At 54.4% G+C, this 24,499-nt stretch overlaps 1 protein-coding gene across 1 annotated transcript in view; it reads right to left on the bottom strand.

Annotated features, from left to right (window-relative positions):
• LOC140738251 (RNA-binding protein Musashi homolog 1-like) overlaps nucleotides 1–24,499 on the bottom strand; it is a 201,844-nt gene that overhangs the window by 24,898 nt on the left and 152,447 nt on the right. Inside the window, 6 exon segments of the mRNA XM_073065404.1 lie at nucleotides 12,370–12,524; nucleotides 15,217–15,282; nucleotides 18,305–18,424; nucleotides 18,518–18,598; nucleotides 19,036–19,153; nucleotides 20,015–20,097. Coding sequence (XP_072921505.1) covers nucleotides 12,370–12,524; nucleotides 15,217–15,282; nucleotides 18,305–18,424; nucleotides 18,518–18,598; nucleotides 19,036–19,153; nucleotides 20,015–20,097 — 623 coding nt within the window.

The raw sequence follows: 24,499 nt of genomic DNA on the forward strand, positions 1-24,499 counted from the left end.
GTGATGGTGTGTGCCAGTGGTGATAGATAGAGGTGGTGTGAGCCAGGGGTGATAGAGATGGTGTGAGCCAGGGGTGATGGTGTGAGCCAGGGGTGATAGAGATGGTGTGAGCCAGGGGTGATGGTGTGTGCCAGGGGTGATAGAGGTGGTGTGAGCCAGGGGTGATAGAGATGGTGTAAGTCAGGGGTGATAGAGATGGTGTGAGCCAGGGGTGATAGAGATGGTGTGAACCAGGGGTGTTGGTGTAAGCCAGGGGTGATAGAGGTGGTGTGAGCTGGGGTGATGGTGTGAGCCAGTGGTGATAGAGATGGTGTGAGCCAGGGGTGATAGAGGTGGTGTGAACCAGGGGTGATAGAGATGGTGTGAGCCAGGGGTGATAGAGATGGTGTAAGCCAGGGGTGATAGAGATGGTGTGAGCTAGGGGTGATAGAGGTGGTGTGAGCCAGGGGTGATGGTGGAGTCAGGGGTGATAGAGATGGTGTGAGCCAGGGGTGATGGAGATGGTGTGAGCCAGGGGTGATGGTGTGAGCCAGGGGTGATGGTGTGAGCCAGGGGTGATAGAGATGGTGTGAGCCAGGGGTGATGGAGATGGTGTGAGCCAGGGGTGATGGTGTGTGCCAGGGGTGATAGAGGTGGTGTGAGCCAGGGGTGATGGTGGAGTCAGGGGTGATAGAGATGGTGTGAGCCAGGGGTGATGGAGATGGTGTGAGCCAGGGGTGATGGTGTGAACCAGGGGTGATAGAGGTGGTGTGAGCCAGGGGTGATGATGTAAGCCAGGGGTCATAGAGATGGTGTGAACCAGGGGTGATAGAGATGGTGTGAGCCAGGGGTGATAGAGATGGTGTGAGCCAGGGGTGATGATGTAAGCCAGGGGTGATAGAGATGGTGTGAACCAGTGGTGATAGAGATGGTGTGAACCAGTGGTGATAGAGCTGGTGTGAGCCAGGGGCGATAGAGATGGTGTGAGCCAGGGGTGATGATGTAAGCCAGGGGTCATAGAGATGGTGTGAACCAGGGGTGATAGAGATGGTGTGAGCCAGGGGTGATAGAGATGGTGTGAGCCAGGGGTGATGATGTAAGCCAGGGGTGATAGAGATGGTGTGAACCAGTGGTGATAGAGCTGGTGTGAGCCAGGGGTGATAGAGGTGGTGTGAGCCAGGGGTGATAGAGATGGTGTGAGCCAGGGGTGATAGAGATGGTGTGAGCCAGGGGTGATAGAGGTAGTGTGAGCCAGGGGTGATAGAGGTGGTGTGAGCCAGTGGTGATAGAGGTGGTGTGAGCCAGGGGTGATGGAGATGGTGTGAGCCAGGGTTGATAGAGATGGTGTGAGCCAGGGGTGATAGAGGTTGTGTGTGCCAGGGGTGATAGAGGTGGTGTGAGCCAGTGGTGATGGAGGTGGTGTGAGCCAGGGGTGATGGAGATGGTGTGAGCCAGGGGTGATAGAGATGGTGTGAGCCAGGGGTGATGGTGTGAGCCAGGGGTGATAGAGATGGTGTGAGCCAGGGGTGATAGAGGTGGTGTGAGCCAGGGGTGATAGAGATGGTGTGAACCAGGGGTGATGGTGTGAGCCAGGGGTGATGGTGTGAGCCAGGGGTGATAGAGATGGTGTGAGCCAGGGGTGATAGAGGTGGTGTGAGCCAGGGGTGATGGTGTGAGCCAGGGGTGATGGTGTGTGCCAGGGGTGATAGAGGTGGTGTGAGCCAGGGGTGATGGTGTGAGCCAGGGGCGATGGTGTGTGCCAGGGGTGAATGAGGTGGTGTGAGCCAGGGGTGAATGAGGTGGTGTGAGCCAGGGGTGATAGAGATGGTGTGAGCCAGGGGTGATGGTGTGAGCCAGGGGTGATAGAGGTGGTGTGAGCCAGGGGTGATAGAGATGGTGTGAACCAGGGGTGATGGTGTGAGCCAGGGGTGATAGAGGTGGTGTGAGCCAGGGGTGATGGTGTGAGCCAGGGGTGATGGTGTGAGCCAGGGGTGATAGAGGTGGTGTGAGCCAGGGGTGATGGTGTGAGCCAGTGGTGATAGAGGTGGTGTGAGCCAGGGGTGATGGTGTGAGCCAGGGGTGATAGAGGTGGTGTGAGCCAGGGGTGATGGTGTGAGCCAGGGGTGATAGAGATGGTGTGAGCCAGGGGTGATGGTGTGAGCCAGTGGTGATAGAGGTGGTGTGAGCCAGTGGTGATAGAGGTGGTGTGAGCCAGGGGTGATAAAGATGGTGTGAGCCAGGGGTGATGGTGTGAACCAGGGGTGATGGTGTGAGCCAGGGGTGATAGAGGTGGTGTGAGCCAGGGGTGATGGTGTGAGCCAGGGGTGATGGTGTGAACCAGGGGTGATGGTGTGAACCAGGGGTGATAGAGGTGGTGTGAGCCAGGGGTGATGGTGTGAGCCAGGGGTGATGATGTGAACCAGGGGTGATGGTGTGAGCCAGGGGTGATAGAGATGGTGTGAACCAGGGGTGATGGTGTGAGCCAGGGGTGATGGTGTGAGCCAGGGGTGATGGTGTGTGCCAGGGGTGATGGTGTGAACCAGGGGTGATGGTGTGAGCCAGGGGTGATAGAGATGGTTTGAGCCAGGGGTGATAGAGATGGTGTGAACCAGGGGTGATGGTGTGAGCCAGGGGTGATAGAGATGGTGTGAACCAGGGGTGATGGTGTGAGCCAGGGGTGATGGTGTGAACCAGGGGTGATGGTGTGAACCAGGGGTGATAGAGATGGTGTGAACCAGGGGTGATGGTGTGAGCCAGGGTTGATAGAGATGGTGTGAACCAGGGGTGATGGTGTGAGCCAGGGGTGATGGTGTGTGCCAGGGGTGATAGAGGTGGTGTGAGCCAGGGGTGATAGAGATGGTGTGAGCCAGGGGTGATGGTGTGAGCCAGGGGTGATAGAGATGGTGTGAGCCAGGGGTGATGGTGTGAGCCAGGGGTGATAGAGATGGTGTGAGCCAGGGGTGATGGTGTGAGCCAGGGGTGATAGAGATGGTGTGAGCCAGGGGTGATGGTGTGAGCCAGGGGTGATAGAGATGGTGTGAGCCAGGGGTGATGGTGTGAGCCAGGGGTGATAGAGATGGTGTGAGCCAGGGGTGATGGTGTGAGCCAGGGGTGATAGAGATGGTGTGAGCCAGGGGTGATGGTGTGAGCCAGGAGTGATGGTGTGAGCCAGGGGTGATAGAGATGGTGTGAGCCAGGGGTGATTGTGTGAGCCAGGGGTGATAGAGATGGTGTGAGCCAGGGGTGATAGAGCTGGTGTGAGCCAGGGGTGATAGAGCTGGTGTGAGCCAGGGGTGATGGTGTGTGCCAGGGGTGATAGAGGTGGTGTGAGCCAGGGGTGATAGAGATGGTGTGAGCCAGGGGTGATAGAGATGGTGTGAGCCAGGGGTGATAGAGGTAGTGTGAGCCAGGGGTGATAGAGGTGGTGTGAGCCAGTGGTGATAGAGGTGGTGTGAGCCAGGGGTGATGGAGATGGTGTGAGCCAGGGTTGATAGAGATGGTGTGAGCCAGGGGTGATAGAGGTTGTGTGTGCCAGGGGTGATAGAGGTGGTGTGAGCCAGTGGTGATGGAGGTGGTGTGAGCCAGGGGTGATGGAGATGGTGTGAGCCAGGGGTGATAGAGATGGTGTGAGCCAGGGGTGATGGTGTGAGCCAGGGGTGATAGAGATGGTGTGAGCCAGGGGTGATAGAGATGGTGTGAGCCAGGGGTGATAGAGGTGGTGTGAGCCAGGGGTGATAGAGATGGTGTGAACCAGGGGTGATGGTGTGAGCCAGGGGTGATGGTGTGAGCCAGGGGTGATAGAGATGGTGTGAGCCAGGGGTGATAGAGGTGGTGTGAGCCAGGGGTGATGGTGTGAGCCAGGGGTGATGGTGTGTGCCAGGGGTGATAGAGGTGGTGTGAGCCAGGGGTGATGGTGTGAGCCAGGGGCGATGGTGTGTGCCAGGGGTGAATGAGGTGGTGTGAGCCAGGGGTGAATGAGGTGGTGTGAGCCAGGGGTGATAGAGATGGTGTGAGCCAGGGGTGATAGAGGTGGTGTGAGCCAGGGGTGATGGTGTGAGCCAGGGGTGATAGAGATGGTGTGAGCCAGGGGTGATGGTGTGAGCCAGGGGTGATGGTGTGAGCCAGGGGTGATAGAGATGGTGTGAGCCAGGGGTGATAGAGGTGGTGTGAGCCAGTGGTGATAGAGGTGGTGTGAGCCAGGGGTGATAAAGATGGTGTGAGCCAGGGGTGATGGTGTGAACCAGGGGTGATGGTGTGAGCCAGGGGTGATAGAGGTGGTGTGAGCCAGGGGTGATGGTGTGAACCAGGGGTGATGGTGTGAGCCAGGGGTGATGGTGTGAGCCAGGGGTGATAGAGATGGTGTGAACCAGGGGTGATGGTGTGAGCCAGGGGTGATAGAGATGGTGTGAGCCAGGGGTGATAGAGGTGGTGTGAGCCAGGGGTGATGGTGTGAGCCAGGGGTGATAGAGGTGGTGTGAGCCAGGGGTGATGGTGTGAGCCAGTGGTGATAGAGGTGGTGTGAGCCAGGGGTGATAGAGGTGGTGTGAGCCAGGGGTGATAGAGATGGTGTGAGCCAGGGGTGATGGTGTGAGCCAGGGGTGATAGAGGTGGTGTGAGCCAGGGGTGATAGAGATGGTGTGAACCAGGGGTGATGGTGTGAGCCAGGGGTGATAGAGATGGTGTGAGCCAGGGGTGATAGAGGTGGTGTGAGCCAGGGGTGATGGTGTGAGCCAGGGGTGATAGAGGTGGTGTGAGCCAGGGGTGATGGTGTGAGCCAGTGGTGATAGAGGTGGTGTGAGCCAGGGGTGATAGAGGTGGTGTGAGCCAGGGGTGATGGTGTGAGCCAGGGGTGATAGAGATGGTGTGAGCCAGGGGTGATGGTGTGAGCCAGTGGTGATAGAGGTGGTGTGAGCCAGTGGTGATAGAGGTGGTGTGAGCCAGGGGTGATAAAGATGGTGTGAGCCAGGGGTGATGGTGTGAACCAGGGGTGATGGTGTGAGCCAGGGGTGATAGAGGTGGTGTGAGCCAGGGGTGATGGTGTGAACCAGGGGTGATGGTGTGAACCAGGGGTGATAGAGGTGGTGTGAGCCAGGGGTGATGGTGTGAGCCAGGGGTGATGATGTGAACCAGGGGTGATGGTGTGAGCCAGGGGTGATAGAGATGGTGTGAACCAGGGGTGATGGTGTGAGCCAGGGGTGATGGTGTGTGCCAGGGGTGATGGTGTGAACCAGGGGTGATGGTGTGAGCCAGGGGTGATAGAGATGGTTTGAGCCAGGGGTGATAGTGATGGTGTGAACCAGGGGTGATGGTGTGAGCCAGGGGTGATAGAGATGGTGTGAACCAGGGGTGATGGTGTGAGCCAGGGGTGATGGTGTGAACCAGGGGTGATGGTGTGAGCCAGGGGTGATAGAGATGGTGTGAACCAGGGGTGATGGTGTGTGCCAGGGGTGATAGAGGTGGTGTGAGCCAGGGGTGATAGAGATGGTGTGAGCCAGGGGTGATGGTGTGTGCCAGGGGTGATAGAGGTGGTGTGAGCCAGGGGTGATAGAGATGGTGTGAGCCAGGGGTGATGGTGTGAGCCAGGGGTGATAGAGATGGTGTGAGCCAGGGGTGATGGTGTGAGCCAGGGGTGATAGAGATGGTGTGAGCCAGGGGTGATGGTGTGAGCCAGGAGTGATGGTGTGAGCCAGGGGTGATAGAGATGGTGTGAGCCAGGGGTGATTGTGTGAGCCAGGGGTGATAGAGATGGTGTGAGCCAGGGGTGATGGTGTGAGCCAGGGGTGATAGAGATGGTGTGAGCCAGGGGTGATAGAGGTGGTGTGAGCCAGGGGTGATTGTGTGAGCCAGGAGTGATAGAGATGGTGTGAGCCAGGGGTGATGGTGTGAGCCAGGGGTGATAGAGGTGGTGTGAGCCAGGGGTGATAGAGGTGGTGTGAACCAGGGGTGATAGAGATGGTGTGAGCCAGGGGTGATGGTGTGAGCCAGGGGTGATGGTGTGAGCCAGGGGTGATAGAGGTGGTGTGAGCCAGGGGTGATGGTGTGAGCCAGGGGTGATGGTGTGAGCCAGGGGTGATAGAGGTGGTGTGAGCCAGGGGTGATGGTGTGAGCCAGGGGTGATAGAGGTTGTGTGAGCCAGGGGTGATGGTGTGAGCCAGGGGTGATAGAGGTGGTGTGAGCCAGGGGTGATAGAGATGGTGTGAACCAGGGGTGTTGGTGTGAGCCAGGGGTGATAGAGGTGGTGTGAGCCAGTGGTGATAGAGATGGTGTGAGCCAGGGGTGTTGGTGTGAGCCAGGGGTGATAGAGATGGTGTGAGCCAGGGGTGATAGAGATGGTGTGAGCCAGGGGTGATGGTGTGAGCCAGGGGTGATAGAGGTTGTGTGAGCCAGGGGTGATGGTGTGAGCCAGGGGTGATAGAGGTGGTGTGAGCCAGGGGTGATAGAGATGGTGTGAGCCAGGGGTGTTGGTGTGAGCCAGGGGTGATAGAGATGGTGTGAGCCAGGGGTGATGGTGTGAGCCAGGGGTGATAGAGGTGGTGTGAGCCAGGGGTGATAGAGATGGTGTGAGCCAGGGGTGTTGGTGTGAGCCAGGGGTGATAGAGGTGGTGTGAGCCAGTGGTGATAGAGATGGTATGAGCCAGGGGTGATAGAGATGGTGTGAGCCAGGGGTGATGGTGTGAGCCAGGGTTGATAGAGGTGGTGTGAGCCAGGGGTGATAGAGATGGTGTGAGCCAGGGGTGATGGTGTGAGCCAGGGGTGATAGAGGTGGTGTGAGCCAGGGGTGATAGAGATGGTGTGAGCCAGGGGTGATGGTGTGAGCCAGGGGTGATAGAGATTGTGTGAGCCAGCGGTGATGGTGTGAGCCAGGGGTGATAGAGGTGGTGTGAGCCAGGGGTGATGGTGTGAGCCAGCGGTGATAGAGATGGTGTGAACCAGGGGTGATAGAGATGGTGTGAGCCAGGGGTGATAGAGATGGTGTGAGCCAGGGGTGATGGTGTGAGCCAGGGGTGATAGAGATTGTGTGAGCCAGCGGTGATGGTGTGAGCCAGGGGTGATAGAGGTGGTGTGAGCCAGGGGTGATGGTGTGAGCCAGCGGTGATAGAGATGGTGTGAGCCAGGGGTGATAGAGATTGTGTGAGCCAGCGGTGATGGTGTGAGCCAGGGGTGATAGAGGTGGTGTGAGCCAGGGGTGATGGTGTGTGCCAGGGGTGATAGAGATGGTGTGAGCCAGGGGTGATGGTGTGAGCCAGGGGTGATAGAGATTGTGTGAGCCAGCGGTGATGGTGTGAGCCAGGGGTGATAGAGGTGGTGTGAGCCAGGGGTGATAGAGGTGGTGTGAGCTAGGGGTGATGGTGTGAGCCAGGGGTGATGGTGTGAGCCAGGGGTGATGGTGTGTGCCAGGGGTGATGGTGTGAGCCAGGGATGATAGAGGTGGTGTGAGCCAGGGGTGATGGTGTGAGCCAGGGGTGATGGTGTGAGCCAGGGGTGATGGTGTGTGCCAGGGGTGATGGTGTGAGCCAGGGATGATAGAGGTGGTGTGAGCCAGGGGTGATGGTGTGAGCCAGGGGTGATGGTGTGAGCCAGGGGTGATAGAGGTGGTGTGAGCCAGGGGTGATAGAGGTGGTGTGAGCCAGGGGTGATGGTGTGTGCCAGGGGTGATAGAGGTGGTGTGAGCCAGGGGTGATAGAGGTGGTGTGAGCCTGGGGTGATGGTGTGAGCCAGGGGTGATAGAGGTGGTGTGAGCCAGGGGTGATAGAGATGGTGTGAACTAGGTGTGATGGTGTGTGCCAGGGGTGATGGTGTGAGCCAGGGATGATAGAGGTGGTGTGAGCCAGGGGTGATGGTGTGAGCCAGGGGTGATAGAGGTGGTGTGAGCCAGGGGTGATAGAGATGGTGTGAGCCAGGGGTGATAGAGATGGTGTGAGCCAGGGGTGATGGTGTGAGCCAGGGGTGATGGTGTGAGCCAGTGGTGATAGAGATGGTGTGAGCCAGGGGTGATAGAGATGGTGTGAACCAGGGGTGATAGAGGTGGTGTGAGCCAGGGGTGATAGAGATGGTGTGAGCCAGGGGTGATGGTGTGAGCCAGGGGTGATAGAGATGGTGTGAGCCAGGGGTGATGGTGTGAGCCAGGGGTGATAGAGATGGTGTGAGCCAGGGGTGATGGTGTGAGCCAGGGGTGATGGTGTGAGCCAGGGGTGATGGTGTGTGCCAGGGGTGATAGAGGTGGTGTGAGCCAGGGGTGATGGTGTGAGCCAGGGGTGATAGAGGTGGTGTGAGCCAGGGGTGATAGAGATGGTGTGAGCCAGGGGTGATAGAGATGGTGTGAGCCAGGGGTGATGGTGTGAGCCAGGGGTGATAGAGATGGTGTGAGCCAGGGGTGATGGTGTGAGCCAGTGGTGATAGAGATGGTGTGAGCCAGGGGTGATAGAGATGGTGTGAACCAGGGGTGATAGAGGTGGTGTGAGCCAGGGGTGATAGAGATGGTGTGAGCCAGGGGTGATGGTGTGAGCCAGGGGTGATGGTGTGAGCCAGTGGTGATAGAGATGGTGTGAGCCAGGGGTGATAGAGATGGTGTGAGCCAGGGGTGATAGAGATGGTGTGAGCTAGGGGTGATGGTGTGTGCCAGGGGTGATGGTGTGTGCCAGGGGTGATGGTGTGAGCCAGGGGTGATAGAGATGGTGTGAACTAGGTGTGATGGTGTGTGCCAGGGGTGATGGTGTGAGCCAGGGATGATAGAGGTGGTGTGAGCCAGGGGTGATAGAGGTGGTGTGAGCCAGGGGTGATAGAGATGGTGTGAGCCAGGGGTGATGGTGTGAGCCAGGGGTGATGGTGTGAGCCAGGGGTGATAGAGGTGGTGTGAGCCAGGGGTGACGGTGTGAGCCAGGGGTGATGGTGTGTGCCAGTGGTGATAGAGGTGGTGTGAGCCAGGGGTGATGGTGTGAGCCAGGGGTGATAGAGATGGTGTGAGCCAGGGGTGATGGTGTGAGCCAGTGGTGATAGAGGTGGTGTGAGCCAGGGGTGATGGTGTGAACCAGGGGTGATAGAGATGGTGTGAGCCAGGGGTGATGGTGTGAGCCAGGGGTGATAGAGATGGTGTGAGCCAGGGGTGATGGTGTGAGCCAGTGGTGATAGAGGTGGTGTGAGCCAGGGGTGATGGTGTGAACCAGGGGTGATAGAGATGGTGTGAGCCAGGGGTGATGGTGTGAGCCAGGGGTGATAGAGGTGGTGTGAACCAGGGGTGATAGAGATGGTGTGAGCCAGGGGTGATGGTGTGAGCCAGGGGTGATGGTGTGAGCCAGGGGTGATAGAGATGGTGTGAGCCAGGGGTGATGGTGTGAGCCAGGGGTGATGGTGTGAGCCAGGGGTGATAGAGATGGTGTGAGCCAGGGGTGATGGTGTGAGCCAGGGGTGATAGAGATGGTGTGAGCCAGGGGTGATGGTGTGAGCCAGTGGTGATAGAGGTGGTGTGAGCCAGGGGTGATGGTGTGAACCAGGGGTGATAGAGATGGTGTGAGCCAGGGGTGATGGTGTGAGCCAGGGGTGATAGAGGTGGTGTGAACCAGGGGTGATAGAGATGGTGTGAGCCAGGGGTGATGGTGTGAGCCAGGGGTGATAGAGATGGTGTGAGCCAGGGGTGATAGAGGTGGTGTGAGCCAGGGGTGATGGTGTGAGCCAGGGGTGATGGTGTGAGCCAGGGGTGATAGAGATGGTGTGAGCCAGGGGTGATGGTGTGAGCCAGGGGTGATGGTGTGAGCCAGGGGTGATAGAGGTGGTGTGAACCAGGGGTGATAGAGGTGGTGTGTGCCAGGGGTGATGGTGTGAGCCAGGGGTGATAGAGATGGTGTGAACCAGGGGTGATAGAGATGGTGTGAGCCAGGGGCGATAGAGATGGTGTGAGCCAGGGGTGATAGAGATGGTGTGAGCCAGGGTGATGGTGTGTGCCGGGGTGATAGAGATGGAGTGTGCCAGGGGTGATGGTGTGAGCCAGGGGCGATAGAGATGGTGTGAGCCAGGGGTGATAGAGGTGGTGTGAGCCAGGGGTGATAGAGATGGTGTGAGCCAGGGGTGATAGAGGTGGTGTGTGCCGGGGTGATGGTGTGTGCCGGGGTGATAGAGATGGAGTGTGCCAGGGGTGATGGTGTGAGCCAGGGGCGATAGAGATGGTGTGAGCCAGGGGTGATAGAGGTGGTGTGAGCCAGGGGTGATAGAGATGGTGTGAGCCAGGGGTGATAGAGGTGGTGTGAGCCAGTGGTGATAGAGGTGGTGTGAGCCAGGGGTGATAGAGGTGGTGTGAGCCAGGGGTGATAGAGATGGTGTGAGCCAGGGGTGATAGAGATGGTGTGAGCCAGGGGTGATGGTGTGAGCCAGGGGTGATAGAGATGGTGTGAGCCAGGGGTGATAGAGATGGTGTGTGCAAGGGGTGATAGAGATGGTGTTAGCCAGTGGTGGTGGTGGAGTCAGGGGTGATAGGGGTGCCAGGTAGACACATGAATATGTAGCCCGCTGGCATCCCCAGGTGCGTGGTCCCGAGTTCGAATGTGGCCGGCGTGGAGGGATACGGCGTACTTGCAGACAGAACTGATTTAGTTTAATTTGGCATCATGTTCTGTACAGACTTGATGGGCCGAAGGACCTGTTCCTGGGCTGTACTGCTCTTTGTTCTGTGAGAGGGCAAAGTCCAAGCAAATGAAGCACATTGTGGGAAGTGAAAATAAAACCTGCATTATTACAGAGCATCGAAGCGGGCCTTTCAGTCCATATCATCTGTGCCTCTCCCTGGTCCCACCTACTTACTCCTGTACCTTCACACCTCGTTCATCCATGTACCTATTCAAACATCTCTTCAAATCACATCTCCCACTTCCACTGGCAGCTCATTCCACACTCACACCACCCTCTGAGTGAAGTTATTCCCTCCTCGGATTCACCTTAACTGTTCCACCTTTCACCCTAAAACTATGATGTCTGCTTCTTATCTCAGCCAACCTCAGCGGAAAAAGCCTGCAGCCTGAGCCCTCTCTGAACCCCTCATCATCTACATACCTCCATCAAATCCCCCCCTCGTTCTCCTATGCTCCAGGGAATAAAGTCCCAACCTATCCCTGTAACCCAGGTCCTCAAGTCCTGACAACATCCTTACAAATTTTCCCTGTGCTCTTTCAATCTTGACAATACCTCTCCTGTAGGTAGGTGATCAAAACAGCAAACTAGACCTGACCAACATCTTCAGCTTCATTATAACATCCTGATTCCTGTACTCAATGAAGGCCAATATCCCAAAAGCTTTCTTTACATCCCTATCAACCTCTGTCTCCACTACCTGTGGCTCTGTATTTATTCCCAGATCCTTCTGCTCAGGGCCCTACCATTTGTTCATAGTGTATGTCCTACCCTGGTTTGTGTTCCCAAAACGCAATTATCTCACAGTTATCGGCATTAAGTTCCATCTCAGCCCATTGTCGCACCTGGTCAAGATCGTGCTTCCAGCTTTGATAGTTACCCTCGCTGTCCAGTGGCCCTGCTATTGGCGTCATCTGCAAACTTGCTGATCTAGTTTACATGTTAACCTCTAAGTCATTGATAAGCAACATTGAACCCAGCACCGATCCCTGCAGCACACACCTCGTCACAGGTCTCCAATCAGAGAGTCAGCACCCTACTACCACTCTCTGCCTTCTCCCTCGTCGAATGCAATTTACTACCTTACCCGGAATGTCAAGCTACCTCACCTTCCCACACAGGGGTTGGTCAAAGGCCTTGCTCAAGTCCATGTAGACATCATCCACGAACTTGCTTCAACCATTGCGGGAACCTTCTTAAAAAACTCTGTAAACATGACCCACCACGCACAAAGCCATAATGCCCATCCGTAACCGGGTCCTGTCCATGCAAATACTCATATATCCTGTCCATTAGAATACCTCCCCAATAACTCTCCCACCACTCAGCAGCCTAATGCCTATAATTCATAAAGCCTTTCTCGGACAACAGAATTATGAGCCTGCAGAGCTCTCAGGCTAGCATGCAGGGATGGCAAGTAATGGAGAAAGAAAATGGAAGGGGAACCCTGTGCTGTAAGTACACAGATCATCGACGAGACCACTGTGCACACAGCCGGTGCCTTCATTAATGAAGCACGTCACAGATCATCGACAAGACCTACAGTGGGAGAACCATGGGGCGAGGAATCTCTGTTTAACAAGTCGATGCCTCTCCTGCCTATTGCAGAGGCAGCAGTTCATTTTCTCTCAGAGTCTGGGAAGTTGACTCCTCAACAGGTAGTTGAGCAGAATCTTTACCACGGAGATCAACAGATCATCGGCGAAGACAGGAGAACGAGGAAACGGGCAGGAGGGAACGTGAGGCAGGCTGCCCTCCCCATCCGACACTTACCCCGAGACTGTGGCCGAATCCAGTGCTTGGTGCAGGGCTGGCCGCACTGATGTAACTGCTGACGCCAGAGTCCTGGTTGGCGGCCCCGTACAGGTCAGCCATGGGGCCAGGGCTGGTGGTGCCCAGGAAACCACCGGTGCGGGTCGGGGTCGAACCTACCGAGGTACAACAGCTGTTACAGGAAACCCCCCCCAGGGCGCCTTGTGGACACCTGCCGTCAAAACCCGCCCAATGACCCCCGACCCCAATGACCTCCAACCACACTGACTACTGACCCCCGACCCCAATGACCTCCAACCACACTGACTACTGACCCCCGACCCCAATGACCTCCAACCACACTGACTACTGACCCCCGACCCCAATGACCTCCAACCACACTGAGTTCCCAACCCCAGTGACCTCCAAACATACTGACCCCCAATGACCTCCAACCACACTGACTACTGACCCCCGACCCAATGAACTCCAACCACACTGAGCTCCCAACCCCAATGACCTCCAAACATACTGACCCCCAATGACCTCCAACCACACTGACCCCCGACCCCAATGACCTCCAACCACACTGAGCTCCCAACCCCAATGACCTCCAACCAGACTGACCCCCAATGACCTCCAACCACACTGACCCCCCAACTCCAATGATCTCCAACCACACTGAACCCCCTAACCCCAATGACCTCCAACAACACTGACCCCCCCAACCCCAATGACCTAAAAACCACACTGACCCCCAACCCCAATGACCTCCAACCACACTGACTACTGACCCCCGACCCAATGAACTCCAACCACACTGAGCTCCCAACCCCAATGACCTCCAAACATACTGACCCCAATGACCTCCAACCACACTGACCCCCGACCCCAATGACCTCCAACCACACTGAGCTCCCAACCCCAATGACCTCCAACCAGACTGACCCCCAATGACCTCCAACCACACTGACCCCCCAACTCCAATGATCTCCAACCACACTGAACCCCCTAACCCCAATGACCTCCAACAACACTGACCCCCCCAACCCCAATGACCTAAAAACCACACTGACCCCCAACCCCAATGACCTCCAACCACACTGACCCCAACCCCAATTACCTCAAAACATACTGACCCCTAACTCCAATGACCACCAAACACACTGACCCCCCAACCCCAATGACCTCCTACCACACTGACCCCCCCAACCCCAATGACCTCCAACCAGACTGACCCCCTACCCCAATGACCTCCAAACACACTGACCCCCCCAACCCCAATGACCTCCAACCAGACTGACTCCCAACCCCAATGACCTCCAACCACACTGACCCCCCAATGACCTCCAAACACACTGACCCCCCCAACCCCAATGACCTCCAACCACACTGATCCCCCCAACCCCAATGACATCCAACCACACTGATCCCCCCAACCCCAATGACCTCCAAACACACTGACCCCCAACCCCAATGACCTCCAAACATACTGACTCCCAACTCCAATGACCACCAAACACACTGACTCCCAACCCCAATGACCTCCAAACACACTGACCCCAACCCCAATGACCTCCAACCAGACTGACCCCCCAACCCCAATGACCACCAACCAGACTGACCCCCCCAACCCCAATGACCTCCAACCAGACTGACCCCCCAACCCCAATGACCACCAAACACAATGACTCCCCCAACCCCAATGACCTCCAAACACACTGACCCCCCAATCCCAATGACCTCCAACCAGACTGACCCCCCAATGACCTGCAAACACACTGACTCCCAACCCCAATGACCTCCAAACACACTGATCCCCCCAACCCCAATGACCTCCAACCACACTGACCCCCCCAACCCCAATGACCTCCAACCACACTGACCCCCCCAACCCCAATGACCTCCAACCAGACTGACCCCCCAATGACCTCCAAACACACTGACTCCCTACCCCAATGACCTCCAACCACACTGACCCCCAACCCCAATGACCTCCAACCACACTGACCCCCAACTCCAATGACCTCCAAACACACTGACCACCAAACCCACTTACTATTCACAGTAACCACAGACCCCTGCCCCACTAGGCCACTGATCTCAAAACACACTGGCCATTATCGCCACCAACCACGGACCTCCGACCCGAGTGACCAACATCCAAAGACCCAGGGAGAAGTGTTCCCAGCCACTTACATCCAACATCACTTCCCACCATTGGTGGTGGCCGCTACAGCTCATCAGCACTCTGACAACTTTGATCACTTTCCACTAAAATTGACCTTTCTTTTGTTCTAATTGAGCTCTCGTCAAACTGTGTAACTTCTGTCTAATTTACTGTTTTCTTGCGAATCCGGTTCTGTTCCTGCGACACTACAGCAACTAAGTTTGTCCTTGCACCTGTGCATACGTGCAAGGTAAAGTCAACTTGGTCAGAAAACTCTGGCCCCTGACCAAAGTTCACTAATCCCTCTGGACCCACTGCCCAATTTCTGACCTTCAACTGCTCCACTAACCTAGTAACCCCTAACCTCACTGGTCACTTACTAACCTGGCATTCCTCAAAACCATTTACTACCAGTTCCCCCAACATAAAAACACCACTGACGCTCCCAGCCTCACCGGATCCTTTCAGACCCCCAATTATATTCGTTGGCGATTGACCCTGTTTAGCCCAGACCCCATTAATTACTGACACTCCACTTCACCCAAACGCTACCCCATTACCTAATGTACACCCGCCAAGTCCAGTTCTCACCACTGACCCTGCTGCTTTCTGACCGATCTCCCTTCCACAGTGCAGAAGAGGGGGGAGGGAGCGAGGGAACAGATCCAGCGGCCCAGGGTCCAGCCAAGCTCACTCACCTGTCCCGCGAACCACAGCTGCCGCAGCCGCTGCTGCCATTGGTCCGTACGCGGTGAGCGGGATCGCTGAGGGAGGGGAAGAGAGTGAACGAGGTGCGGGAGAGGGGGGACAGGGAGGATGGATGGAGAGTGGTGGAGGGAGGGGAAGAGGATAGAAAATGGGAGGAGTGGGAGAGGGGGAAAGGGGGACATGGGGGTGTAGTGGAGAGACAAGAGATATCAGTGCTGTACTGGCATATCTCCCACTCCATCCCAACCTGGAAGCTAGAGTCTCTGCTCCAGGGCTGCCTACCCACAGCTGCAGGTGACTGTCAACAGCCAGGTGTACAACCTTCTGCAGGGACTCTGGAGGTCCAGCGGGGACTCCATAGATGCTGGAAATTTCAACAACACACACAAAATTCTGGAGGAACTCAGCCAGTGAGGCAGCATCTATGGAGAGGAATAAACAGTCGACACTTCTCTCAGCCCAAAATGTCAACTGTTTATTCCCCTCCATAGATGATGTCTGATTTCCTAAGTTCTTCCAGAACTTTGTGTATGTTGCTGCAGATTTGGTTCCCTTATCTGAGAAGGGACACTGTGGCACCACGGACAATCCAACAGGGACTCCCCAGGCAAATTCCCAGGACGAGACAGTTGTCCTATTAGGGAAGGCTAAAGCAGCTGAATCTGTGTTTTTCAGCATTCAGAAGAAGGTGGCGCCCTTAGTCACACACAAGAGAACCAGAAAAACTTCGCAAGATAGATGTTGAGTTGTTTTCACCAAAATGGCAGAGTCTTAAATGACAGATATTTTTTTATCAAATAAGGCACTGATCATTTAAAACTGAGGCACAGAGAAACCTGTCAGAGAGGCCGGAGAAACCCCGGAATTCTGCACAATGATTGTGGAGGATGATCGTGATGTGGACTTAGTGGATGGAGATAAATTTTTGAAAGACTAGGAGACTGGGGGAATTGGCACAGGAGGAGGAGCTGAAGCCCAGGGCAGGTTTGAAGGGCCAATTGGCTTGCTGCTGCTCCTCTCTTCTGTGCTTTCTGCTGGATCAGAGGCACAAACATGCAACCCCGCCTGCTTGCTGCCCAGTCTGTGAAGGGTGAGGTGGTGTTGTGCTGGAAATCTGGGTATGTGCACTCAGGGATCGGGGAAACAGCTTTGTGAACCAGCCACTATAGGACGACGAGCTGCCCAACACAAACCTGGCTGACTTGTTTTGTGCATTTTGCTGTATATTTTAACACACATGTGACAGATAAAGCTCGTCTTCTGAAAGGATCACAGACAACTGGGCTAGCTGGTCTTGAGAATGTTTGGGGGCAGGCAAGATACGAGCCTGGAGTTCAAGTGTCAGTCTACAAGTGAGAGCAGCAGTGAAAACGTTTCCTCTTTCCTAGCATCCCCTCACCTTATCACACCAATAACTGGGATGCCAAGTCCCTGGGTTGTGACACCCCAGACAAGACTGGTGAGCAGCCAGAGACTTCAATAGGCATGAAGGTGGCATCTGTACACCAGGTGACCATACACATGAAATAGGACACTTTGAGGAGGAGCTTGGCGATTAGTTTTTAGACATTTGCAGACAGAAACTACCTGAACAAATGCCATTAAACTGCCCCCTCCCTTTAAATAATCCAGTGACCACACTGGGTGGAACACATGTAGTAAGCAACTGCAATTTATGTGCATCTAGCTCAAATATCGAAGTGCTCTGTGCCTAGCTCTGTTTGAGATTCAAAGACAAAAAAAAATTTAGATGTTGAAGATTATTAGAAAAATATAATGGCCTCACTCTGCAGCGTGACTGTGCTGCCATCTGGTGGAGTGGAGGCTCCTTCACTCCACAGTGCAACTGCACTGCCAACTAGTGGTATGGAGGCTCATTCTCTCTGTAGTGCGACTGCACTGCCACCTGGTGGTGGAGAGGCTCGTTCACTCTGCAGTGCAACTGCACTGCCACCTGGTGGTGGAGAGGCTCGTTCACTCTGCAGTGCAACTGCACTGCCATCCAGTGGTGTGGAGGCTCATTCACTCCTTCACTCTGTCCCACTGTTCTTATTCCTCTCCATAGATGCTGAGTTCCTCCAAAATTCTGTGGGTATTGCTCAAAATTTCCAGCATCTGCAGAATCTCATGTCTACAATTTGTTGTATACAATGATGTGGCGGGTCATTCATTTCACAGTGACTGTGAAACAACCCAGCAATGTGGCTGAGCAGCCATTCCTCATTACAGTGATGTGATATTGAACCCCTTTCACTCCACAGCCTACAACAACATTGCCTGTGAATCTTAGGGCAAAACCCTCTTGCCATGATTTCTGCATTGCCCAACCAGACAGGAGGGGCACAAGTACCAACTGTATTCTGCAGACCAATCTCAGCACAGAGGAACAGCCACTCAACAGGTGTACCTGCAGTGCCACCTGCTGGAGAAATACTCTCACTACCCTCTGATAAAAAGCTCGTTTTCAACATAAAGTCCAGTAAGTCAACAAAAATATCTTATTTTTGGCTTTCCTGTAAGAAGTATTTCACAGCCCTCTTCAATCAATCTGCACAGACTTTGAATACAAACTGTCAAATTATAGAAGGCTGGAGTGGATATTATCTGAAAAAATACCCTTCAGTAATTATTCAATGGGAAACATTTGGGAATGACAGATGATGTGAAATTATAACAGGATTGAAGTGAAGGCTAAAACAGTTAAGACAAGGCCTCAGGCCATTCTGTGCAGAGTGACAGTCATTTCTTTAAGCTGTGACACTGAAAAGGGTGAGAGCTCGCATTAACTCTCAGTGCCACCTATTCTCAGAGTAAATCTTCCCCAGCACACCAGAGACACGGCTTCCAAATGGAAAGGGGCACAAACTGGGAATCCAATTCACAGTCAGTAACCAGTTCGTAAAGACAGGTGCTATTTCCCGTTGCTGAAGATGGGAAATGATAGACGTTGAGGGAGTCAGGGGCAGCAGAGTGGATGGGGTGTAGTTAATTCACTACTTACTCCCCGTAGGTCACCTCCTGTGGGCAAGTCCTGGAGTTAGTCACTACAGTACGAGTCCCTCCTCCCCAGTAGCTCACCTCCTGTGGGCCAGTCCTGGAGCAACATCGATGGGGGCCACTGAGAAGTCTGCACCCCAGACTGTCCTGCTCTGCCGGCTGAAGACGGAAGGGTGGTGGCAGGAGGCAGCAGTAATGGACCTGGGGAGGTGGACAAACCAGGCGAAGAGTGAAAACACAATGCACCTCCATGACAGTCAGGAAAGGAGGATTAAGCTGCTAACTACAACGTACCGGGAAACTGGTAGGTGTAACCGGGCGCGAGGCCTGTGTAACCACGGCTTGCGTATGAAGCCGCCTGGAATCCTGGATACCCTGTGTGAGAGAGCGAGACAACAGTGCATATCACAACATCCAATACACACTCCAGCCAAAATCAGGTGGGAGGAGTCATGAGGGAGACAGGAAGTGCAGGAGTGAGCGGGAGGGGCATATAGAAACAGTATTGGAGGAGAGAGGCAAGATTGGAGAGGGTGAGACGACAGGATTGGAGGGGGAAACAGACAGGATCGAAGAGGGAGACGGACAGGATCGGAGGGGGAGAAAGACGGGATCGGAGGGGAGAGGGAGAGAGGGGTAGAGGAGAGAGGGAGAGAAGGAAGTTGGAGAGAGTTAACGGGGAGGGGAGAGAGACAGGGCTGGAAGGGGAGGGAGAGGCAGGAGGGGAGGGGAGAGAGGAGAGGTGGGTAGGGTTGGGAGGCAGGACAGATCAGACAGATTCAATGTCTGGGGAACTGACGTCGAGCCCCTACCCAACATGCCTATTCCCAGCATGAAGGCATCCATCCCATAGGGCATCACTCGGGAACGTCCCCTGGCAGTCCCGGTTGGTGACATCACCTCCTTGGGTTGTGCTTTCTTACATTCCACCTGTCCAAGGCAAACTGGGCTGGTTATTGATCCAGGACCCAAGCTCACCAATGCCCCGGAGCCCCGACCACTGCAGGCCAGCACCCCCAGGGTACACGCGCAGACACCCACCACCCCCTCCCTCCCTCCCACACCACTGACCACCGTCACACACACACGGCCAACCGTCCTCACTCACCATCTTGTTGTTGATCAGACACCCACCACCCCCTCCCTCCCTCCCACGCCACTGACCACCGTCACACACACACGGCCAACCGTCCTCACTCACCATCTTGTTGTTGATCAGACACCCACCACCCCCTCCCTCCCTCCCTCCCACGCCACTGACCACCATCACACACACACGGCCAACCGTCCTCACTCACTGATCAGACACCCACCACCCCCTCCCTCCCTCCCACCCCACTGACCACCATCACACACACACGGCCAACCGTCCTCACTCACTGATCAGACACCCACCACCCCCTCCCTCCCTCCCACCCCACTGACCACCATCACACACACACGGCCAACCGTCCTCACTCACTGATCAGACACCCGCCACCCCCCTCCCTCCCTCCCACACCACTGACCACCGTCACACACACACGACCAACCGTCCTCACTCACTGATCAGACACCCACCACCCCCTCCCTCCCTCCCACCCCACTGACCACCATCACACACACACGGCCAACCGTCCTCACTCACTGATCAGACACCCACCACCCCCTCCCTCCCTCCCACACCACTGACCACCGTCACACACACACGGCCAACCGTCCTCACTCACTGATCAGACACCCACCACCCCCCCACTCCCTCCCACGCCACTGACCACCGTCACACACACACGGCCAACCATCCTCACTCACCATCTTGTTGTTGATTTCGTGGAAGTGGATCTCACAGACCTTCTCTACGATATCTTCACTCTCGAAGGTCACAAAACCAAAGCCTGAAAGACAGACGGGAGAGTGTGTAAAGAGCTCGTTCTACCCCACCGCTCCACAGGAACTGCTCCAGGGGAAGGGCTACTATCCTTACAGAAGGGAATGGGAAAGAGCACAGGAAAATCGGATGAGCAGGCCACTCAGCCCCTCGAGACAACCCCATTATCCGATTGGATCATGGCTAACTAACCGAGCTCTCAGTTCCCTGATCCGGAGGAAACCCACGTGGTCACGGGGAGAACGTACAAACTCCTTACAGACAGCAGCAGGAATCGAACCCGAGGGTTGACACTGAATTCACATCTGATACGAAGGTACACAACAGATTCAATGAAAAACTACACACAAATGACCAGCAGGCGAAGGTCAACAAACTGTGTAAATAGAAAAGCAACAAAATAATACATAAAGAAACAATAAATACCAAAATCGTGAATCAGCTTGTCACCAGCAATCAACGCAACTAACAGTTCATAAAAACATTTCTTCTTTTAAATATACTTTTGCTGCTAATCTGTGCACATCTGGAGCCTGCAGTTTACATTCTGATCATGTGCTTTTGGGCCGACTGAGCGATCGGGCAGTTTTGCTGTCTCGGAGGGAACTGGGTGTTGTTGAGAGGAAGTTTGGAATGAAACGTGCAGCCTAATGGTGGAGCTCAAACCAAATATCAGCTCCAATTCTTGACCAGCTCGCTGATTGAAGCACCGAGCAAGATCGAAAACAATGAGGACGAGCGAGCGTTCAGTGCCGTCTGTCTGTGTTTGACCGGTGGAGGACTCCTCCTGCGAGGGCTGATGAGCTGAATGGCCTAATTCTGCTTCTGTGTCTCTGAGTCTGGTCTGGGCGAGGTTTGATCAGTGCAGTTTGTGGACTGGACTCATTCTGGAGGATGCTGCCGTTTGTCATGTGTCTCTGGTTTCCGTTTACTCCTCGCTCTATTGGTATTTTGTGCGATTTTGATCAGGGCAGACCGGCTCTGCGGCCCTGCAGTCAATGAACAACACGGCGCTGAACTGAATTGAACTCAACATTTCTGGACAGTTTCAGTGACTCTGGGGTTTGACAATTCATATTCCACGCGTCTTGCTGTTTGCACTATTCATTTTTTTGTTTGCGTGTGTGGTTGATGTTTTCTTTGTTTCTGTGGGAAGACGATTCTCAGGGTTGTAGACTACATAAATGTACTTGAACAAGTCCAAAGGTTGTTAGTGACCCCTCGGCAGATGAGGGAGTACTGGGGTGGAAGGGGAGGGAGCAAGAGGGGGAACGAAGGGAAAGCTAGACATGCTTTCATGTAGAATATTACTTCGTTGCTCAACATGGAGATGATGGGATACAGGGGAGAGGGTCTGACTCAGCGGGGGTGCGAGGCGGGTAGCTGATACCCCTCCCAGGGCTGTGAGTGACGTGCCTGCTGGGTTTTCAAATGGCTGATTCTCACACGGCCCACGTTGGCTGTAACTGTACCCCGCACACACACACCTGCCGAGTCTTCACCATCAATAATTCAGTCACCGTTCTGTTCCTATGAATAATGCAGTATTGTACACTCAAGCCCTTTGTCCAAAGCCACCTCCTTGCATTAAACAACGAGCGAGGCTGCCCCCCCTCCCACCCCACAGAAACCCAGTGGCCAGGACGTGGGGGAGGGGGCGGGAGTTCTTGCAGGATTTTCCTGCGCAAGTATAAGGTCTCACGTGGCCAGTGATGACAGCACCGCGCCACTCCACCCCCCCCCCCACCCGGCCGCCGAAGAAACAGTCACGGGTAACACAATCTGCAGGAGTCCACGCTCCACCCTGAGAGAGATTGCACCCCAGGTTTGAGTACCTGAAGGGGCTTCTCCTCAGGTTCCTGATCGTCGGTGGGGAGGGGTATCAGTCGGTTTGCTCCTCGGCCTGGCCGTGGGCCATCAGACGGCCCGTCCACCTGAGCCTCCTGTCTGTCCCTCTTGCGAGACTACTGCCATATCCAGGTGTGGAGGGGGCACGGCCTTCTGAGACTGGAGGGCTCTGGCCAAGGAGGACAATGTTTTAATTTGACCATCATGTAAATATTATAAAAGCAGGAGTTGGGAGCAGATGCTACATAGATTCATTCAGGAAGGGTTAAACATCAGTCTGTTGCAGAAATTAACCTCGTGTTCAGAGGGGTGACTAAACTGATGTAGTTAAAGGGATGAACTGGTATGGAGATTCAGAGTAACACACCCAAAAAGCAGGTGGGATTCCGCAGGTCAGACAGCATCTATGGAGAGGAATAACCGGTCGATGTTCTGTGCCAAGTCAGCACCTCAGCTGACTGTTACTCCAGTCCATAGATGCTGCATGATCTGTGAGTTGCTCAAGATTTCCAGCATCTGCAGAATCTCTAGTGTTTATGAAGATTTACAGAGCAGCTGTAAAAAACCTTCACTGATCTCTCTTTTTTTTTGCTTCTTGAACAACGTTACAAACAATTGCTTCAAAAATAAATGTACAGATGGGTTACTTTAATAGGGATTTCTCTTCCTGCCCCTAAATGTACTCAATACACTTTGGACGATGCGTGGTGTACAGTTCACTGGGGCATCTAAATTCAAGTTTCAGGGTGGTCTTGGGAAACTCTTCCTCGAATGACTGGATGGAAAGACATTCAGCACGAAGGCAGTAATTCTCTATTACATCCAAAACCAGGTGTGGCCATTTGGCCTCTCAACTCCGCTCTGCAATTCAGCAAGATCCTTGCTGATTTATGACCAAACACCATAAAGATGTTCCCTCCGAAGCAGGACCCTATGGCTCCAAGAGTCTGTTCCACTGACCCAGCTCACACCGCTGCCCATGGCGATGCAGGAAATACTTGCTTTAAAGGGCCTCTCGTTCTCAATTCATTCCAAGCTTGTAGACTGAACAGCACTTAACTACCCCTTCCTCAGTTGCCTCAACTGTCGCAGTCCTTCACGTTCAGATCTACTTACATCGGAAGGTACAGTGAAATGTTTCTGCAAACAAGCAACACAACCCTAGAGAGTGCTGGGGCAGCCAGCAGGCATCGTCACACACCCTGCCACCAATAGAGTGCGTTCATGATGCCTACAGAACATACCAGGCAGCAAAACAAACCCCTTACAAATACAGGGAGGGAGCCGCAGGACTCTGGCTCAGCAAAGGGGGTTCCATACTCTTCCAGGACAAATCCTGGATTCCCCTCGCTCTGGATCAGATCCAGACAAAGCTGCTTCAGGAACCTTCAGGTCCTGACGAAGGGTCTCGGCCCGAAACGTCGACAGCGCTTCTCCCTATAAATGCTGCCTGGCCTGCTGTGTTCTACCAGCATTTTGTGTGTGTTGTTGTTTTCAGGAACCTTTAGTGCTTTTCTGGTTTTCAGCTGCATTAGGCTTCATGCAGGTAAGGATGAGCACAAGGTGCAGAAGAGGGCAGAAGTCTACCATCGAACAGGGAGCAGCGGAGGGCAAGAGGGAATTTTGTTAACCAAGGGTTTATTTCATCCACTTGGCATGATTTAACTTATTTTTAGTTAATTATTTATAGTTTTATATTGCTATATTTCTTCACTATTCTTGGTTGGTGCGGCTGTAACGATCCCAATTTCCCTCGGGATCAATAAAGTATGTCTGTCTGTCTGTCTTAAGGGACACGGGGCAAATGCGGGAACATCTTAAAAGACGATGCCTCCAAAAGGTGCATCCACAATTAAGGACCCAGGACATGCTGACTTCTCATTACTACCATCAGCGGGGAGGTACAGGAGCCAGAAGTCCCACACTCACTACTTCAGAAACAGCTTCTTCCCCACCACCATTTCTGAATGGACATTGAACCCATGAACAACACCTCACTCTTTGTGGTTTCTTTTTGCACTACTCATTTTTACACACGTGTATGTTTGTTACAGTCATTTATAGTATGTTTTACTTATTACGTCTACTGCTGCCGCAGAACGGAATGATGTTGGTGATGATAAACCTAATCGTGATTCCTTCCACATCCCAGTCGCATGAGGGGGTGGCCAAAGCAAACAGCTGAATGTGGGGTGAGTTAGTATGAATGTGGGGTGAGTTAGTATGAATGTGGGGTGAGTTTAAATGGGCAACTGGGCTTCACAAACCATCCAAAGACTATCTGGTCACAATTACCGAAACAACCAGCCACCCCGTTCAAGTCATCCCAGCAGGCCCCACTGTCCCCTTCACTCCCATGGGCTCAGCCTGGAAAGGTGACGAGAACCATGCAAAATCAAGCAGCACGGGGAATCTGCGAGATCCACAACTGAATGGGAATGGGGGCGGGAGCAGTTACGTTCAGTTATAAAATCTGAACACAACACTCAGCGGGTCAGGCTGCAGCAGTGGAGACAGAAGCAGGGTTCCTGTTTTGGGTTGATGACCTTTAGATGAGGCAG

This window comes from Hemitrygon akajei, chromosome 14, assembly GCF_048418815.1.
Source record: "Hemitrygon akajei chromosome 14, sHemAka1.3, whole genome shotgun sequence".
NCBI classification, from domain to species: Eukaryota; Metazoa; Chordata; class Chondrichthyes; order Myliobatiformes; family Dasyatidae; genus Hemitrygon; species Hemitrygon akajei.